Here is a 17,618-nt window from a genome sequence, read left to right on the forward strand (position 1 = left end):
ACCTCGGATCCCATGTCTTAGAATTTGTGAATAATCAAACCCAATCTGTGGGGAAAACCGAAGGGGATACCTTCCCCCACTCTTTCACCCCCCCTCTTTCCCTCAGGCTGGTCCTAACGGCTTTTGAGAATTTCGAGTACCCATGGGATGCTCAGGCCAGCACTCTCCTATTGTCCTGCCTCCTGAATGGGTCTTGGGTCTTGTTTAGGGTTAAACAAGTAGTTAAGAACATCATGCAGAGACCTGTCCCGGGGCTGGATAGCTGTGAGTGGCTGGGTGTGTGGGACAGCATGGGCAGGTGTCTAGAGCAATGGGCACCCGCGGTGTGTTTTAAACTCACCCCCTGAACAAATACAGAATCTGGACAATCTGGTAAAATATCTGCAAAAAGTGTGCTGCTGCCCTGGGAACTCCAGAGAGACACAAATCACCACAATGTGCTGGGGTCTGGCCCACGCCTACCGAGCCCTGTTCAACCTGATTCAGTGCCCTAAAGGGGAAAGGGGGGGAAACGAAGCGGCAGGCACTGCGACTGGCGCTGCCCCCCCAGCCGGCCCTGCAGCCCCTCCAGCCCAGCAGGCAGTCACAGCCCCCCCGACCGGCACCATGGCTGCTGCAGCCACTGGCATTGTCCCGGCTCCTCCGGCGGGCACGGCAGCTGCTGCAGCTCCAGCTCCAGCCACAGGCACAGTGACTGAGCCCAGTGACCAACCTGTGCCAGTAGCAGTCGCCCCTGTAAAACTAAAGAAAGACGGAAAGAGAGCAGATCGCTCCGGGAGGGATGACGATGAGCCAGGGTCATCGCGGGAGACAGAGACAGAGATCATCACCCGGTCCCTGTCCCTGGGCGAGCTGCGGGACATGCGGAAAGATTTCAGCCGCCACCCAGGCGAGCACATTGTCACCTGGCTGCTGCTGTGCTGGGATAACAGGGCCAGCAGCTTGGAATTAGAGGGCAAGGAAGCCAAGCAGCTGGGATTCCTGGCCAGGGATGGGGGCATTGACAAGGCCATTGGGAAGAAGGAACAAGTCCTCAGCCTCTGGAGGAGACTTCTGTCAGGGGTGAGGGAGAGGTACCCCTTCAGTGACGATTTTGTATGTTACCCTGGCAAGTGGACCAATATGGAAAGGGGTATTCAGTACTTGAGGGAATTAGCTGTGCGGGAGCTGGTTTATAATGAACCACACGATGAGCAGTTACCCACAGACCCAGATGAAGTCCAGTGCACAGCATCTATGTGGAGGAAGTTTGTGTGGAGCGCACCCTCCTCATATGCCAACTCACTGGCAGTAGTAAACTGGAAAGGTAAAGAGGCACCAACAGTGGATGAGGTGGCTGTCAGACTCCGGCAATATGAGGAAAGTCTCTCTTCCTCCCTTGTCTCAGCTGTGAATAAATTGTCCCGGCAGTTCCAGCAATTCAAAGAGGATATGTCCTGCTCCCCATCTGTGCGGGCCCGCATCTCAGCTATTAGGGGCAAGCGTTTCTCTGCTCAGGAGAGGGAATACAGAGGCTACACACCACGGGGCACCCTGTGGTTTTACCTGCGTGACCATGGAGAGGACATGAGGGCTACAAGGATGGTGAGGGGACTTGAGCATCTCCCCTACGAGGAGAGGTTGAGAGAACTGGGCTTGTTCAGCCTGAAGAAGAGAAGGCTGCGAGGGGACCTTATAAATGCCTACAAATATCTGAAGGGTGGGTGTCAGGAGGATGGGGCCAAGCTCTTTTCAGTGGTGCCCAGTGACAGGACAAGGGGCAATGGGCACAAACTGAGGCAGAGGAAGTTCCGTCTGAACATGAGGAAGAACTTCTTCCCTCTGAGGGTGACGGAGCACTGCCCAGGGAGGTTGTGGAGTCTCCTTCTCTGGAGATATTCAAGACCCGCCTGGACAAGATCCTGTGCAGCCTACTGTAGGTGACCCTGCTTCGGCGGGGGGGTTGGACTACATGACCCACAGAGGTCCCTTCCAACCCCTACTATTCTGTGATTCTGTGATTCTGTGATTCTGTGATGAGGAAATGGGATGGAAAACCTCCCTCAAGTCTAGAGGCACGAGTGTGTGAGTTGCGAGGTAAAACAATCACAAAAGGGGATTCTCTTAGGAAAAATACCGCTCCAGTTTCCAGCAGCCAGCTCTCCAGACCAGGTAGACAGTTTGATTTTGATTCCAATCCTCTGGAGGGGACCTCCAAGTCATTTTTACAGCAGGTGAGCAGCAAATTCTCTGACCAGGATTAGAGGGGCCCTGCCTCCAGCCAGGTGGAGGAAAGGGACAACCGCATTTATTGGATGGTGTGGATTCGGTGGCCTGGCACATCAGATCCACAAGAGTATAAAGCTCTAGTGGACACTGGTGCACAGTATACTTTAATGCCATCAGAGTTCAAAGGGTCAGAGTCCGTTTGCATTTCTGGAGTGACAGGGGGGTCCCAAGAGCTGAGTGTACTGGAGGCTGAAGTGAGCCTCACTGGGCAGGACTGGCAGAAGCACCCCATTGTAACTGGCCCCGAGGCTCCGTACATCCTTGGTATAGACTATCTTAGGAGAGGGTATTTCAAGGACCCAAAGGGGTATTGGTGGGCTTTTGGCATAGCTGCTGTGGAGACGGAAGAAATTAAACAGCTGTCCATTTTGCCTGGTCTCTCGGAGGATCCTTCCGTTGTGGGGTTGCTGAGGGCTGAAGAACAACAGGTGCCAATCGTGACCACAACGGTGCACCAGCGACAATATCGTACCAACCGAGACTCCCTTCTCCCCATTCATCAGCTGATCCGCCAGCTGGAGAGTCAAGGAGTGATCAGCAAAACTCGCTCACCCTTTAATAGTCCCATATGGCCAGTGAGAAAATCTGCTCGAGAGTGGAGACTGACAGTAGACTACCGTGGCCTGAATGAAGTCACACCACCGCTGAGTGCTGCCGTGCCAGACATGTTAGAACTTCAATATCAGCTGGAGTCCAAGGCAGCCAAGTGCTATGCAACAATTGACATCACTAATGCATTCTTCTCCATCCCTTTGGCAGCAGAGTGCAGGCCACAGTTTGCTTTCACCTGGAGGGGCATCCAGTACACCTGGAATCGACTGCCCCAGGGGTGGAAACACAGTCCCACCATTTGCCATGGACTAATCCAGACTGCACTGGAAAACGGTGAAGCTCCAGAACATCTGCAGTACATCAACGACATCATTGTATGGGGTGACACAGCGGAGGAGGTTTTTGAGAAAGGGGAGAAAATAGTTCAGATCCTTCTGAAAGACGGTTTCGCCATTAAGTGAAGTCAAGGGACCTGAGCAAGAGATCCAGTTTTTGGGAATAAAATGGCAGGATGGGCGCCGTCAAATCCCAATGGATGTCATCAACGAAATAGCAGCTATGTCTCCACCAACCAGCAAAAAGGAAGCACAGGCCTTCCTGGGTGTTGTGGGTTTTTGGAGGATGCACATCCCAAATTACAGCCAGATTGTAAGTCCTCTGTACCACGTGACCCGGAAGAAGAATGATTTTGAATGGGGCCCTGAGCAACGACAGGCATTTGAACAGATTAAAGGGGAGATAGTTCATGCCGTAGCCCTTGGCCCAGTCCGGTCAGGGCAAGATGTTAAAAACGTACTCTACACCGCAGCCAGGGAGAATGGCCCAACCTGGAGTCTCTGGCAGAAAGCACCAGGGGAGACTCGAGGTCAATCCCTGGGGTTTTGGAGCCGGGGATACAAAGGATCCGAGGCCCGCTATACTCCCACTGAAAAAGAGATTCTGGCAGCATATGAAGGCGTTCGAGCTGCTTCAGAAGTGGTCGGCACTGAAGCACAGCTCCTCCTAGCTCCATGATTGCCGGTCCTGGGCTGGATGTTCAAAGAGAGGGTCCCCTCTACGCATCATGCCACCGATGCTACGTGGAGTAAGTGGGTCGCGCTGATCACCCAGCGCGCCTGAATGGGAAACCCCAATCGCCCAGGAATTCTGGAGGTAGTCATGGACTGGCCAGAAGGCAAAGATTTTGGAGCATCGCCAGAGGAGGAGGTGACACGTGCTGAAGAGGCCTCACTGTATAACCAGCTGCCAGAATATGAGAAACAGTATGCCCTGTTCATGGATGGGTCCTGCCGCATTGTGGGGAAGCAGCGGAGGTGGAAGGCTGCTGTATGGAGCCCTACACGACAAATTGCAGAAACTGCTGAGGGAGAAGGTGAGTCAAGCCAGTTTGCAGAGGTGAAAGCCATCCAGCTGGCTTTAGACATTGCCAGTCGAGAGAAGTGGCCAGTACTCTATCTTTACACCGACTCCTGGATGGTGGCCAATGCCTTGTGGGGGTGGCTGCAGCAATGGAAGAAGAACAACTGGCAGCGCAGAGGCAAACCCATCTGGGCTGCCCCATTGTGGCAAGATATTGCTGCCCGTCTGGAGCAGTTGGCTGTAAAAATCTGTCACGTGGATGCCCACGTCCCTAGGAGTCGGGCCACTGAAGAACATCAAAACAACCACCAGGTAGATCAGGCTGCTAAGATTGAAGTGGCTCAGGTGGATCTGGACTGGCAACATAAGGGTGAACTCTTTATAGCTCGGTGGGCCCATGACACCTCGGGCCACCAAGGAAGAGACGCGACATACTGATGGGCTCGTGACCGAGGGGTGGACTTGACCATGGACACCATCGCACAGGTTATCCATGAATGTGAGACATGCGCTGCAATCAAGCAAGCCAAGCGGGTAAAGCCTCAGTGGTATGGAGGACGATGGTTAAAATATAAACATGGGGAGGCTTGGCAGATTGACTACATCACACTGCCACAAACCCGCCAAGGCAAGCGCTATGTGCTCACAATGGTGGAGGCCACCACCGCATGGCTAGAAACCTACCCTGTGGCCCATGCCACTGCCCGGAATACCATCCTGGGCCTGAAAAAACAAGTCCTGTGGTGACATGGCACTCCCGAAAGAATTGAGTCGGACAACGGGACTCATTTTCGTAACAGCCTCATAGACACCTGGGCCAAAGAACACGGTATCGAGTGGGTGTATCACATCCCCTACCCTGCACCAGCCTCTGGAAAGATCGAGCGGTACAATGGGCTGCGAGAAACCACTTTGAGGGCAATGGGGGGTGGGACTTTCAAAAACTGGGATACTCATTTAGCAAAGGCCACCTGGTTGGTTAACACCAGAGGGTCCACCAACCGGGCTGGTCCTGCCCTGTCAAAACCTCAGCGCCCCGTAGAAGGGGATAAAGTCCCTGTAGTGCACATGCGGAACGTGTTAGGGAAGACGGTTTGGGTTAATCCTGCCTCTGGCAAAGGCAAGCCCTTCCGTGGGATTGCCTTTGCTCAAGGACCTGGGTGTACCTGGTGGGTAATGCGGAAGGATGGGGAGGTCCGATGTGTACCTCATGGGGGTTTGATTTTGGGGGAGAATAGTCCATAAATAAATTGTATAAAGTTAATTGTTAAATAACCCTGTCACTGTCTGTTATCACTGTTATAATTGTTATATTTTGTACGAGTAGTAGCATAGTAAGAATTGTCCAGATTAAAGAAGAATGACTTTTTTGATGAAAACCTAGCAGAGCACAGCGATGATGGAACTGGACCTGGTTTTCAACAACTGGCAACCAGCAACTTCATCAAGATCAACATCTCCTGCAGACTGTGGGCACAGGCCGCATCAGATACATCAGCCGTGAGCTCCGGATGCAGCAAGTGACCGCCCATCACCACACATCACCTCTCCTGCCACGGAAGACCATTATGACAGATGGAGCCTGAAGTCATGGATGAAATGAACTCAATGGACACTTTAGAGTGATGATCCATAGACTAAGGGAATGATATCTGGAGACAGGAGAAGTGGTGGTGATCAACTGGACAATGGGGGACCTGGGCATGACGTAGATGGTATGGAATAAGGGGTGGATAATGTCCTGGGTTTGGCCAGGACAGGGTTAATTTTCACCGGACTCCAGGAAGGGGCACAGCTGGGGGGTGGGGGTGGGGGGTGGGGGCATGACCCCACCTGCCCAAACAGAGCCCGGTATTCCATACCCTGTGCCATCACGCTGGGTTCTGGTGGGGGGGGCAGTGCGGCGGGAACTCACTCGCGGCTCAGGAGCGCGCGGCGCCGGTCCTGTCCGGGAGAGCGGGTCTGTTGTGCGAGTTTGTGTCGTATTTTCTCCTTATCTGTATCGTTGTTGTTACTGTTCCCTTTGTCTGCTGTTCTGTTAAACTGCCCTTATCCCGACCCACCAGTTTTCTGCCTGTTTCTTTTCATTCTCCTCCGCACCGCGGCGGGGGGAGGGGTGGCCACGTGGCGCTTTTGTTGCCAGCAGCAGCCGAAACCAAAACAGGGCAGAACTCCCTCCCTCGCCCTGCTGGCCACGCTGCTCTTGCTGCAGCCCAGGATACAGTTGGCTTTCTGGGCTGCAAGCACACATTGCCAGCTCATGTTGAGCTTCTCATCCACCAGTACCCCCAAGTCCTTCTCCTCAGGGCTTCTCTCGAGCCACTCTCCACCCAGCCTGTACTTGTGTTTGGGATTGCCCCGCCCCACGTGCAGGACCTTGCACTTGGCCTTGTTGAACTTCATGCGGTTCCCGCAGGCCCACCTCTCCAGCCTGTCAAGGTCCCTCTGAATGGCATCCCTTCCCTCCAGCGTGTCAACCACACCACACAGCTTGGTGTAATCTGCAAACTTGCTCAGGGTGCACTCAGTCCCACTGTCCGTGTCGCCGACAAAGATATTGAACAGCACCGGCCCCAGTACCGACCCCTGTGGCACACCACTCGTCACTGGTCTCCACCTGGACATCGAACCATTGACTGCAACTCTTTGTGTGCGTCCATCGAGCCAGTTCCTTACCCAACGAGTGGTCCATCTGTCAAATCCATGTCAAATCCATGTCTTTCCAATTTAGAGACAAGGAATTTTCACCCTGATCAATTCCTTCCTCTTGCTGAAAATGGAGGCAGAGGATGTGTGTAGTTTGGAAGTCACATCTAGAGGCCATATTATATCCTTAATCACCATCACATCCTCCATATACAGTGAGTGCATGGTTTTCCTCTTCTGATGCAAATGCCTGCGGAAGATTTTCTGGTATTTGCTGAATTATCCAACTTGGCTTGACTTTTGGTGTTTCTGAACATCCCAACGTCTTCTGCTCTTCAAGCTTTCTTTGCTGGCTAACCTTTTATTTCTCCCGTTCCTTGTAGACTTCACATATTCCCGCTCTTTGCCTTGTGGTGCCTAGTTATCTGTGCTCCCTTCATATATTTTACACAAGATACAGACTAACAAGCAAAAAGGACTGATTAGGTAAGATAGCTATGCTGAAGTGGGAGACTGAAGATGTGGGGTATATTCAAATCAAAGATATTGAAATGGTTAGCAAAGTTTCACCCTTGGAGATCTTAGTTACTTCCCATTTTTTGTTTAACATTAAGTTTAAAAAGAAACAACTTGTCATCACTCAGTCTGAGGTTATTTTTTTTTTATGAGTGACTTCTGTAAAGTATTTATTACTTGCAGAAACATGGCAACATGTTGATTGAGTGACTATAGAAGAAATTAGTTAACTGTGACATTCTGGAATATCTGGCTTCTATTAGGGTTATCAGTATTTTTTTTTAAATATGTTTTTGGAAATGAATGTTTCCCACATACAGAATTGAAAGATGTGAATCTGAGTGGTTTTTCCTTACCAACAACAATGCAGAGATCATACCAACATCACTTGTGCTGTAACAGCGATAATGCAGAGACCTCAATCAATACCCCACGCAGGCACAGATATCCATCACCACCCCTTTAGATCTGCCTTATGATTCTTTAAAAACAGAGGTTGTCCTTCTTTGGCCTCCTTTGGAAGATATATGAGAAAATGCCCAAAGCAGAGCTATGGTGTGTAGAACACCATACTGACATTAAAAACTGGAACTCGAGTTGGCTGAAGTTAGTGGAAGAAATCCCCACTTTCTTCTATGGGCTTGGGTCAGATCCTCTGATGAGCCACAGCATACCGATGACATTGGGGTAATTCAGCTTCAAGCTCTGTTGTGCTTTGAATAACACGTGAAATGCGTTATGTGGAGCCCATCTCTGTCATCTCAACGACTGGACATAAACTTGGAGGAGGTTTAACCCAGAGTGGATCTTGGCTTTCGTGATATGTGCATTAAATGTACTTTAAGGGTTTGTGTTTCATTTCAGAATGATCGATTGGGTGTCCTGGCCTCTGGGAAAGAACATAGACAAGTGGATCATTGCTCTGCTGAAGGGTTTGGCTGCAGTGAAAAAGTTCAGCATCTTGATTGAAGTTACTCTTTCGAAAATTGAAAAGGTCAGTGGGCTCTTTTAAGCACGAATGTGAACAACAGACTTCTCCTTGCACCTGAGATATCTTCTTACCTCTCAATTAGATGAATGAGAATGAGACGTGACTTGAGATGTACAGAAAAGAGAAAAAGGGGGTTTGAAGGGACCGTTGTGCCCCCTGCACCCTCTGCAAATGCTGCATTGCTGTGTATGGGGTGGTGGACTGATGCTTTTTTTGTGACCAGGAATGATGTTCTCCAGAATAACACGCAGTTCTTGAAGTCTTGGATTGTAAAAGTACTGATGTTGTTACGGTTATGAAATGAAACAGGCTAAGGATTTTCAAGCCAATCAAACAGTTTTCTTTCCAGAATATGGAGCTGTTGTACAACCTGCCTTTGAGAACGTGACACGCTCTCCTTTAACTGTGCCTGGATCAGTGCTGGTTGGCATGGGCAAAACACGTATCAGTGAGCATGTTAATAGTTCACCCAGTCACAGGTCAGATTTAAAGCCTATGCCATGGCCTTAGTTTGTTTCGTAGTGCAGATAAAGCCGGCACTGCTAGTGCCATAACCTGTTTCGTCAGTGAGTACTTGCTGCTCTCTGAAAACCGCATGGTACCAAGTGCTGAAATTGGTCACCACTTCAGAAACATTTACCATGGTGTGGGCCTGCTGTTCCCTCCTTCATAAGATGGGGAGAACACCTGGCTGTGCCTCCAGTTGAAGTCACCATAGAAGTTATCAAGACCATAATTATCAGTATTGGAACATTATCAATAACGGCATTTGTCCCTGTGATCCCCCACATGCATTGAGCAGTGGGAGAGTAGCCAAGCATGTCTGGCTTTTCTTTATCTTTCCTTTAATTGTTAATGCATAGGAAAGGGACACAGCCCTTAAAATAACATGCCATTCTTGGAAACTCTCAGAAGTATAGTCTGAAACGAGCAGAGGGCATTGGCAACTTACGCCATTTTTCTGTAATGTAGGATAAATATCATCACTTAGCCTTTGAGAAAGGCCTTTGATTTCTATTTCTTTGCCTGAAAGGTTGGTGATAAAAGTCGGTGATAAAACAGAAGAGGCATATTTTAGAAAACCTAGTATCACTGTGCTTGCATGGCCTTGTCCATCAGGAGGTACAGAGAGGCAGCAGTGTTACCGAGGTCTGTACGTCACTGTGCTGGGCATTGCACAGGCCTGAAAGAGTGAGAATAACCCACATGGTATTTTTAGGATGCCCTGAGGACGTGCTCTGGACGGGAGGTGACTCTGGACACCTAGCTGCAGGCTGCTCGCTTTGACATCCAGCATGGAGCAGGGAAAGACCAGCAGCCGTGGTAGATGCCCAGTGCCTCTCTTTCCTGCTGGCCCTTTCTCCTGTGTGTTGCGGTGCCATCCTGCCTTCTCATTTGCTTTTTTTCTCCCTCACCAGGTCTTCTCCAAGTTACTGTACCCCATCGTGAGAGAGGGGGCTTTGTCCGTCCTGCAGTACATGCTGCTGAGCTTCCAGCACTCCCATGAGGCGTTTCACTTGGTAAGGCTGTGTCCAACACTCAGATGAGGGCACCACCCTGACTGTAACCGTGCCATGGGGCAACACAGGTGGGAGGGAGCCTAAGGTGCTGAGATACTCGCGAATATTTCCCTCATCTGCTTGATTTCACCAAGTGATGTAAACCCAAACCTGTCCATCCATTTGCAGCCTGTCCTGGCAGCTGCTCATCCTCTCCTGCAGCCCAAACAGCTTTTTTGGCACCATGGAGCCAGTGCTGAGATGCAGAGGCAAGTCCTGAGCCTAGAACAAGTTGGTTGCCACAGACAAAGCAACCACCCTATGTCAGAGAGTGAGGTGCAGAGGAGAAGTGAGGCTTTGCTTTTTTCTCTGGTGGTTCCTCCCATTTCTCTTGAGGCTTGTCAGCTGGATGGCTCACCTTGGGATAAATCAGTATACAGCTGGTTGGGGCTTGGCCCTTCCAGATTTGAAATGTGTGCAATGTGTGTATGCTCCACTTTTTTTGGTGGTGCTGTACCGGCTGGATGAGTGGTCTCTATGGGCAAGTGCATCCTCATGGTCCTCTCTCAGCTTCAAAGCCCACCAGCCGAGGATGCAGTTAATGCAAATATATTTGGTGGCTTGTCAAGCCACACTGAGGGTCTCATCAGCAGTGGCTGTAATGCTCTTGCAGTTATTTTAACCTGGTTTTTCCCAGCCCTGCAGGTGGAAGAGGAGGTTCCCCTCTTCCCTGCTCCTGCTCTTAGACTGCTTTCTTCTCCCAGCCACTCTCCCTTGTGCCCAGCTGTTTGTACAGCCGTGTGCTGATCTGCGTTGTAAAAGGAGCCCTGGTGAAACCTAACCTAGCAGAAAATCCTGATGGTCAGTACTGCCCAGCTTGGCCTGGATCTGAGTCAACCACAAACCTGCACTATTGCATTTGCCTGGAAAAGGAAAGGGGAGGAGGTGGAGGGGTGGCCTGGGACAGGAAGGTGAGCCGGGCTATGCTGGCCCAGGCTGGCTTAGGATGTAGTTTCAGGGTCAAGTTTAGAAGATATGGCCCCATATTTGTTCCCACCTTTCATCTGAGGTGTGGTCGATGTTGCCACTCGTGTCTTTGAGATGAGTTAGGTGAAGCTTTTGCATTGAGAACATCTCAGAGGGCTCAGGCTGTGGAGGACAGGGAATATATTCTTAAACAACCGTTGCTGTTTCCTAAGCAGCGGCTTGACTGTCCCTTGGACTCAGTGGGCTCCATCCCACGTGTGACTTCAAATTGTCACCAATATGTGGCACCCATTACCATTTCTTGAAGTGATGGGGCATCTTTCCAAGTATTGCACGGCACCATAAGACTTAAAGACTGAAGCAGAATACTTCTGCTTTGCGAAGCCTCCACTGTTAAAAGCAAAAACCACGGTTAGCCGGATTTGAATCTCCTTTTTGCTTTTCCACAGTGATTTTTTTTTTTTTATTTTGCTGTTGACACTAGGCTCTGCTTCTTGTCGGTGTTGCCACTGGAATGCTGTAGTTAAAAAGCAGAGTTGCAGGCAAAAGCATGCTTGCAGTGATCAAACTGATAAAAGAAGTAATGGAAAATTACTCCTATTAATGTTTGATTTTATACTTTTTTCGTTAAAGTGCTTACATTTGGCTTTTCACCTAAAGTTCACAGAATAAACAGATAAGGCTGGAAAAAAGTAAAGCTAGCCAACATTTTTAACTGATGTTTTTTCATTCCTCAGCTGGAGACACTTTAAGTGAGCCTGAATTTCTTGAGAAACTCTTCGGTTTCTAAAAATAGGGTTGTTCCAATGAGTTGTCTTCAGTTGGGCGTCCAAAATTTGAAACACTCCAAAAGCTGTCAGTTGCTCTTGGCTTGAAGTTTCCATCTGCAGCCCAACCAGCACAAATTTCCTCCCCTATTTTTAAAAAAAAACAGGGCAAACCCCATCTTGCTTCTTGTCTTTTTATGTTTGCCCTGGCTCTTTGGAAGGGTTTTGAGAATTGTTCCCATCACAGCCTGGCAAAATATTGATTTCTAAAATGATACTGGGATTCATTTGCTCCCCAACAAAACTTCTCTGATGGAAAGGAAATAGTTAAAATCACCAACATTTTGAGAAGAAAGAAGGAGAGAGAGAAAGAAGAAAGGAAGATGAAGGGAGGACTAGGAAACAGCTGGACTGGGGATCCTGAGACTTTACTCCAGGATTGTTCTGATGTAAAAATCCCTCAAAATATAAATATGAAAAAGGTTGCATAAGTGCCCAGGGTCACTCCAGCACATCTGCAGGGTTGGCAATAGGTTATTAATTCTCTGTGCAGCTGTGAGCTCAGCAGAGGGAGCCCATGAGCAACGTATCATTTGCGTTTGCGTCTGCTTGTACATTTTTAAATGTTCTTGATGAAAGCAAAATAACAACTGCGCTGTTTACATGCCTGTCACGACCCATCCGACAAAACTGATTCCAGTTTAGTTTATACAGTATAAAATAAAATATAGCACACCAGACAACACTACTTGTAGGCTAATTCATCTGTCTTGTAGGTCTGAATCTCTGCACTTGGCAGTCAGCATATAATACTTCTTTCCACCGCAGGTGTGATTTAGTAGAGACTGAGCTTCACAAAGCATGCTAATTGCAGCATGGCAAAGCAGCAGCACAAACCTGCAGGTGTCATACAACACGAAACCCTCTGAGGCATTTACACCACTAAAGTCAACAGAAGAGTTCCCATGGAGCTCCTAGGGTGAAGGCTGAAGTTCAGAATGGGACTGAAGTCAACTCCTGTTGAGTGACCCTTCTGCCTGGGAGGGAATTTCATTCCCTTGCATGTGTATTAAAGCTCTGTGAGTAATTTGGAGAAATTTTTGACCTAGCAAATTTTCCTTTTCCAGCTGCTCCCTCACATCCCCAGGCTGGTGGCCTCTCTGAAGAAGGAGGACTCCAACTCTGCCACCAGCTCCCTTGAGCAGCTGGCCGAGCTCATCCACTGCATGTTCTTCCGCTTCTCAGGATTTCCAGATCTCTACGAACCAGTTCTAGAAGCGGTTAAAGTAAGACATATTTCTTGGCCATTTTCGTGTTTTCCACATGGAAATGACATCTTAGTTTTCAGCCTAGTGCAGAGGCACTGTCCTACTGGTAGGGATGTCCTAACCTCAACACCTCAAATTGTGGTAGAAGAAAGAGTTTAAAACTCCAAGTTTGAGCCCCATGTAGGCAAGTTGAGGCAAGAGACTTCTCCTGTGGTGGGCCTGCACAAATCCTTATTGTGCCTGTGGGTTTTAGCTACAGCTTTAGTCTGATACTAGCAGCTGAACAGTTCCTTGTATGGATGCATGTTCATGTGAAGAGCAGGGGAGATGAGCTGTAGGAACACCTCTAGCAGAAGGGTTTTGCCATTGCCCATTAATAATTCTTCACATGGAAAGATAATGATTCATAACACACATCTCTCTTTCCAAGGCTCTTCCTATTCCAAACGAAGACCGGATTAAACATCTCTTAGGACAAAATGCTTGGACCTCCCAGAAGAACGAGCTGGCCTGTTTCTACCCGCGCTTGGCGTCCAAATCGGAGACAGGAAAGATTGGGTTAATTAACTTGGGAAACACCTGCTACATGAACAGCATCATACAGTCTCTTTTCATGGCTTCAGAGTGAGTTTTTGCTCCCTTGCTCCCATTCAGCACTGCTCCAGGGGTTGCTCATCTTGCACTGATTTTCCAGCTTACGGTTTGCATCCCTGCTTTTCTTTTGCAGCTTTCGGCATTCAGTGTTGAATTTAACCGAGGGCAACTCCCAGCCCCTAATGACAAAGCTCCAGTGGCTCTTTGCATTTTTGGAGCACAGTCAGGTAATTATTTCATGTTCTAGTTATTTGTTTGGACTGTCGGCTGCGGAAAGGCTCGTCTCCAAGTTGCTTCCTGCCGACTCCAACGTGCTGATAAGGAGCTGTGGATCTTGCTGGGTTTTTATAACGGGGCGAATTTTGTTTGTATGAAAGAGGCTAGTTTTGGGGGTGGAGGAGGCAAACTCCTATCGCCTGTGAAAGCGAGCTGTGTTCACACCAGGCTGCCTGTCTTCAGCCTGTGGTCTTCCTGGGTTGGGCTGATGTAATAACTAATAGTTTTGACAATGAAGTCCATTCGGTAATAGTTCACATATGTGGCCAGCTGAAAAGCCTGATGGTATAAAGCAGAGGGTTTTGTTTTTTACTATGCAGCAAGAAAGGAGACTGGAGCACCTCGCTTCTCCCCTTGCTTCACAGCAAAGCAGAAGCAACAGATGAAAATTGCCTTCAAAGTGGTTTTGTTAAAAGAAGAATAATAAAAAACCCCCTTAGATTCCAGATGCTTTGAATCCTTTGTATGTGAGGAAAAGTAAAATAAAAATAACACCCTTAATCAAATTAATTATGAATGCTTTCTTGACAAACATGAATTTAATACGAGTGACTCCAGGAGATACAGCTAGGTCATATCTAGCTCCTCTCTTGAAAATGTCTTTCTGTTCCTAGAAAGACGTGATTTTGAAAGTCCAGTGAATTTTCCCTTGCTGTGAAACCAGCCATCTGGGCTTCTCCGTTTTCCAAGCCTTGACTGACAGAGCTGGCTTGTTGCATTGTGCGTGGGGGGCAAATATAGACAACCTGTTAAATTTACTATTTGGTCACAGAGGAGTCGAGTTTTTGATGGGAAGTTAGGGTGTCTGTGATCTGTGATGAGCAAATAGAGAAGCATATTTGCTTGTTGTGTAGTTTATGGTTAATAGTTTCCTGCCAATTTCCTAATAGCCTTCTAGTGATTTTTCTTCTTCAGGCTGTTAAAGTCACTTCCTTGATGAAGATGGGTCTTTTTCCATGTTAATTAGAAAGCAGCTTTCTAATGGCAGCAATTACATTATCCAGTAATGCAGATTACCTGCCTGCAGTGATCAGAATGACAGGTGGAAGTTTAGTGGACTTTTTGCTTTATTTTTATGAAAGGATTTGGTGAGAGAGATCCTGATCAAATTAAATAGAGCATCAAATTAAATTCAGGCTGAATTAAGTAGAAGTCTCTGGGTCAGGCCAATAAACCATTTTAAAATTGAAGGAAGAAATAAACATGTGGATATTTTATAGAAGTGTATGTAAAATAATGGCTGAAATTCATCCTTACAGTCCTGGCTTGAAGAAAACCAAGAAAATCTTCCCATGCACTGGGATTAGCCCTTGTAGGACAAAAAAAAAAAGGACCATATCAGCCACAGAAGCACACCCTGCTCCCAGTGAAGCAGGCAGAAAGACTGTCCTCTTCCATCTCCAACCCCCTGTGTGAAATGAGAACCAGATACCCTGGGTTAAAAGCACTTCTCCTCCTTCTTTGTTCCTTCCAGCGACCTGCCATCTCGCCCGAGAGTTTCCTCTCTGCCTCCTGGCCACCCTGGTTCACCCCTGGTGCTCAGCAGGACTGCTCGGAGTATCTCAAGTACTTACTGGACCGGTACGTGGCCAGCGCCATGATTTCAGAGCCTGGCGACAACGGCATCCCTAGATCCAACGTAATGTTTAATGCTGACCCACGTACAAACGGGGCAAGCGACTGAGACCCAGAGGAGTTGGGAAAGTGGAGGCTTGGGGTGAAAGATGATGAGACCGGTCTGGGGCTCCTTGATAAAACCCTGTTCGGGCTGGCTTAGGGGTAGGGACAGAGCTTACTTCAGCTTGAGAATTTCTGCCTTTGCTCTGAAGGCAAAGGAATTGTACCAAGTTCAGAGATTTGCCTGACAAGCCACTCATAGAATCATAGAATCATTAAGGTTGGAAAAAACCTCTAAGATCATCAAGACCAACTGTCAACCCTCAACCTGCTCTGTAAAATGCTGATTTTTGCCTTTCTCTTACTTAGAAATCTCAAATCTCTGGAGTCCCAGTGATCCCTCTAGAAGTTAGGGGGTACATGGAGCCCTCAGGTTCCCAAATCCTGCCCAACTCCTCCCCACCTTCGTCCCGCAGTGCCAGACTCCTGGGTACAAGCAGGTCAACCCAGATTAACCCCTTGGAGTGAAGAACAAAATCCCTACTTTAGAAACTACCTCTTGGTGTTGTATCAGTGCATAACGCAGCATTTTTCTCCCTTACCAAAGATTACATGAAGAAGAAAAAACTGGAAAAAGGATCTACCAGAAACTTAAGGAATCCAGCTTGATATCCCAGGCAGTGGAGCATCATTACTTAAACAAGACACTGATTGAGAAGATGTTTGGGGGTAAAATGATGACAAAAATCCGCTGCTTGAAGTGTCTGAATGTCTCTTCCAGAGAAGAAGCCTTCACGGACCTATCCCTGGCTTTTCCCCCACCGGACAGGCATATGCGTGGGAGCACGTCTGTTTTACCGGTGGAAGAAATTGGCCCACAGTTTATTGAGCCTCCTGAAAACCCAAGCCAGCTTACAGGGTCTCCCTGGATCCTGAGGAAGGCCCCCACGGCCAGAGACCCTGCAACCCAAACGATGCCGGTGGAAACGCTGGGTTTCCAGGAGCCAGGAGAAGCAGCAAATCCCTTAAGTGGTGATGCTGTTGGCATGGGTGCAGCCAAAGACCCTCTTTCAGCTTTTGGGGAGCAGGCATGTGCTCCCAAGGACTCCAGATCCGTCCCAGATTTAATCAACTATTTTCTATCCCCGGAGAGACTGACGGCAGAGAATAAATACCACTGTGAGAAATGCGCGTCCTTGCAGGATGCCGAGAAGGTGGCGGAGCTGACGGAGGGTCCGCACTACCTCATCCTCACGCTGCTGCGGTTCTCCTTCGACCCGCGGACTATGAAGAGGAAGAAGATATTGGACAACGTCTCCATCCCCGTGGTGCTCAAGCTGCCCGTCCTTGTCACGCCGGAGGAAACTGAGGAGATTTGCCAGCGTGGGAAGGACAGAGCTGCCCCAGGAAGTGGCTTCATGTCTGTCGTGTATGACCTCTGCAGTGTGGTGGTGCATTCAGGCATCTCCTCTGAGAGTGGGCACTACTACTGCTACTCCAGGGAGTGCACCGACACCGTCCCCCACGGGCAGCCCCAGGATGGGGTGCCGAAACCGGCCTCCGACAAGCAGTTGGACTTTGAAATCCAGTGGTACCTCTTCAATGACACCAGAGTTTCCTTCTCCTCCTTTGAATCGGTCAGCAATGTCACCTCCTTCTTCCCCAAGGACACTGCCTATGTCCTTTTCTACAGGCAGCGGCCAGGCAGACAGAGCTGCCTGCTGCACGAAGCTCTGGCTGAAGCTGGCCGCCTGCACGGCGAACCCTCCCTCCAAAAGGACTTGATGGAAGCCATTTCCAAAGATAACATCCTCTACTTGCAGGTAACTCCTGCTGCCGTGCACAGCAGGGTGCAATCCTGCAGCTGCCCGGCTCATGAATGATGTTCCCACCCATCCAGGCAGCAGCAGGGTCACGTCCTGTGGATAAATCCGCGTGTGCAGATACTCTGAGGCCAAATCCCTTTTCCTTTTTAGCACCCAGGTACAAACAGGTTCTAGTTTCCCAATGAAACTGGGCATTGAGGTTGGTGCAAGACACCACGTGGCTGTGCTTGAGGTTGACTTGCTGTTGCCCGCCCCAGGCATCTCTGTCTCAAGTTTTCTCCTAAGTGCCTGGGAAAGATGGACGAGCTGGGAATACAAACTGGAGCAGATTTCATTCAAAGGGTGGAGTTCAATGCTCTCCAAACAGCAGTGTCCCATAGGACATAAGCAGCACCTGAGGGGATTTGAGGGGTCCCTCCTCTCCCAGAGGTGACATGGAAGGGCTGTTTTTT

The 17,618-nt window shown here is 48.9% G+C and overlaps 1 protein-coding gene across 3 annotated transcripts in view; it reads left to right on the plus strand.

Moving 5' to 3' along the window:
* USP35 (ubiquitin specific peptidase 35) overlaps window positions 1–17,618 on the plus strand; it is a 40,572-nt gene that overhangs the window by 21,212 nt on the left and 1,742 nt on the right. For all 3 annotated transcript variants that reach the window (XM_075416130.1, XM_075416121.1, XM_075416138.1), the window contains 7 exons: window positions 8,206–8,335; window positions 9,751–9,852; window positions 12,713–12,871; window positions 13,284–13,477; window positions 13,581–13,674; window positions 15,198–15,304; window positions 15,948–17,163. In XM_075416130.1, coding sequence (XP_075272245.1) covers window positions 8,206–8,335; window positions 9,751–9,852; window positions 12,713–12,871; window positions 13,284–13,477; window positions 13,581–13,674; window positions 15,198–15,304; window positions 15,948–17,163 — 2,002 coding nt within the window. The remainder of the gene's footprint in view (window positions 1–8,205; window positions 8,336–9,750; window positions 9,853–12,712; window positions 12,872–13,283; window positions 13,478–13,580; window positions 13,675–15,197; window positions 15,305–15,947; window positions 17,164–17,618) is intronic.

The sequence above is a fragment of the Opisthocomus hoazin genome, chromosome 1, assembly GCF_030867145.1.
Source record: "Opisthocomus hoazin isolate bOpiHoa1 chromosome 1, bOpiHoa1.hap1, whole genome shotgun sequence".
NCBI lineage: Eukaryota > Metazoa > Chordata > Aves > Opisthocomiformes > Opisthocomidae > Opisthocomus > Opisthocomus hoazin.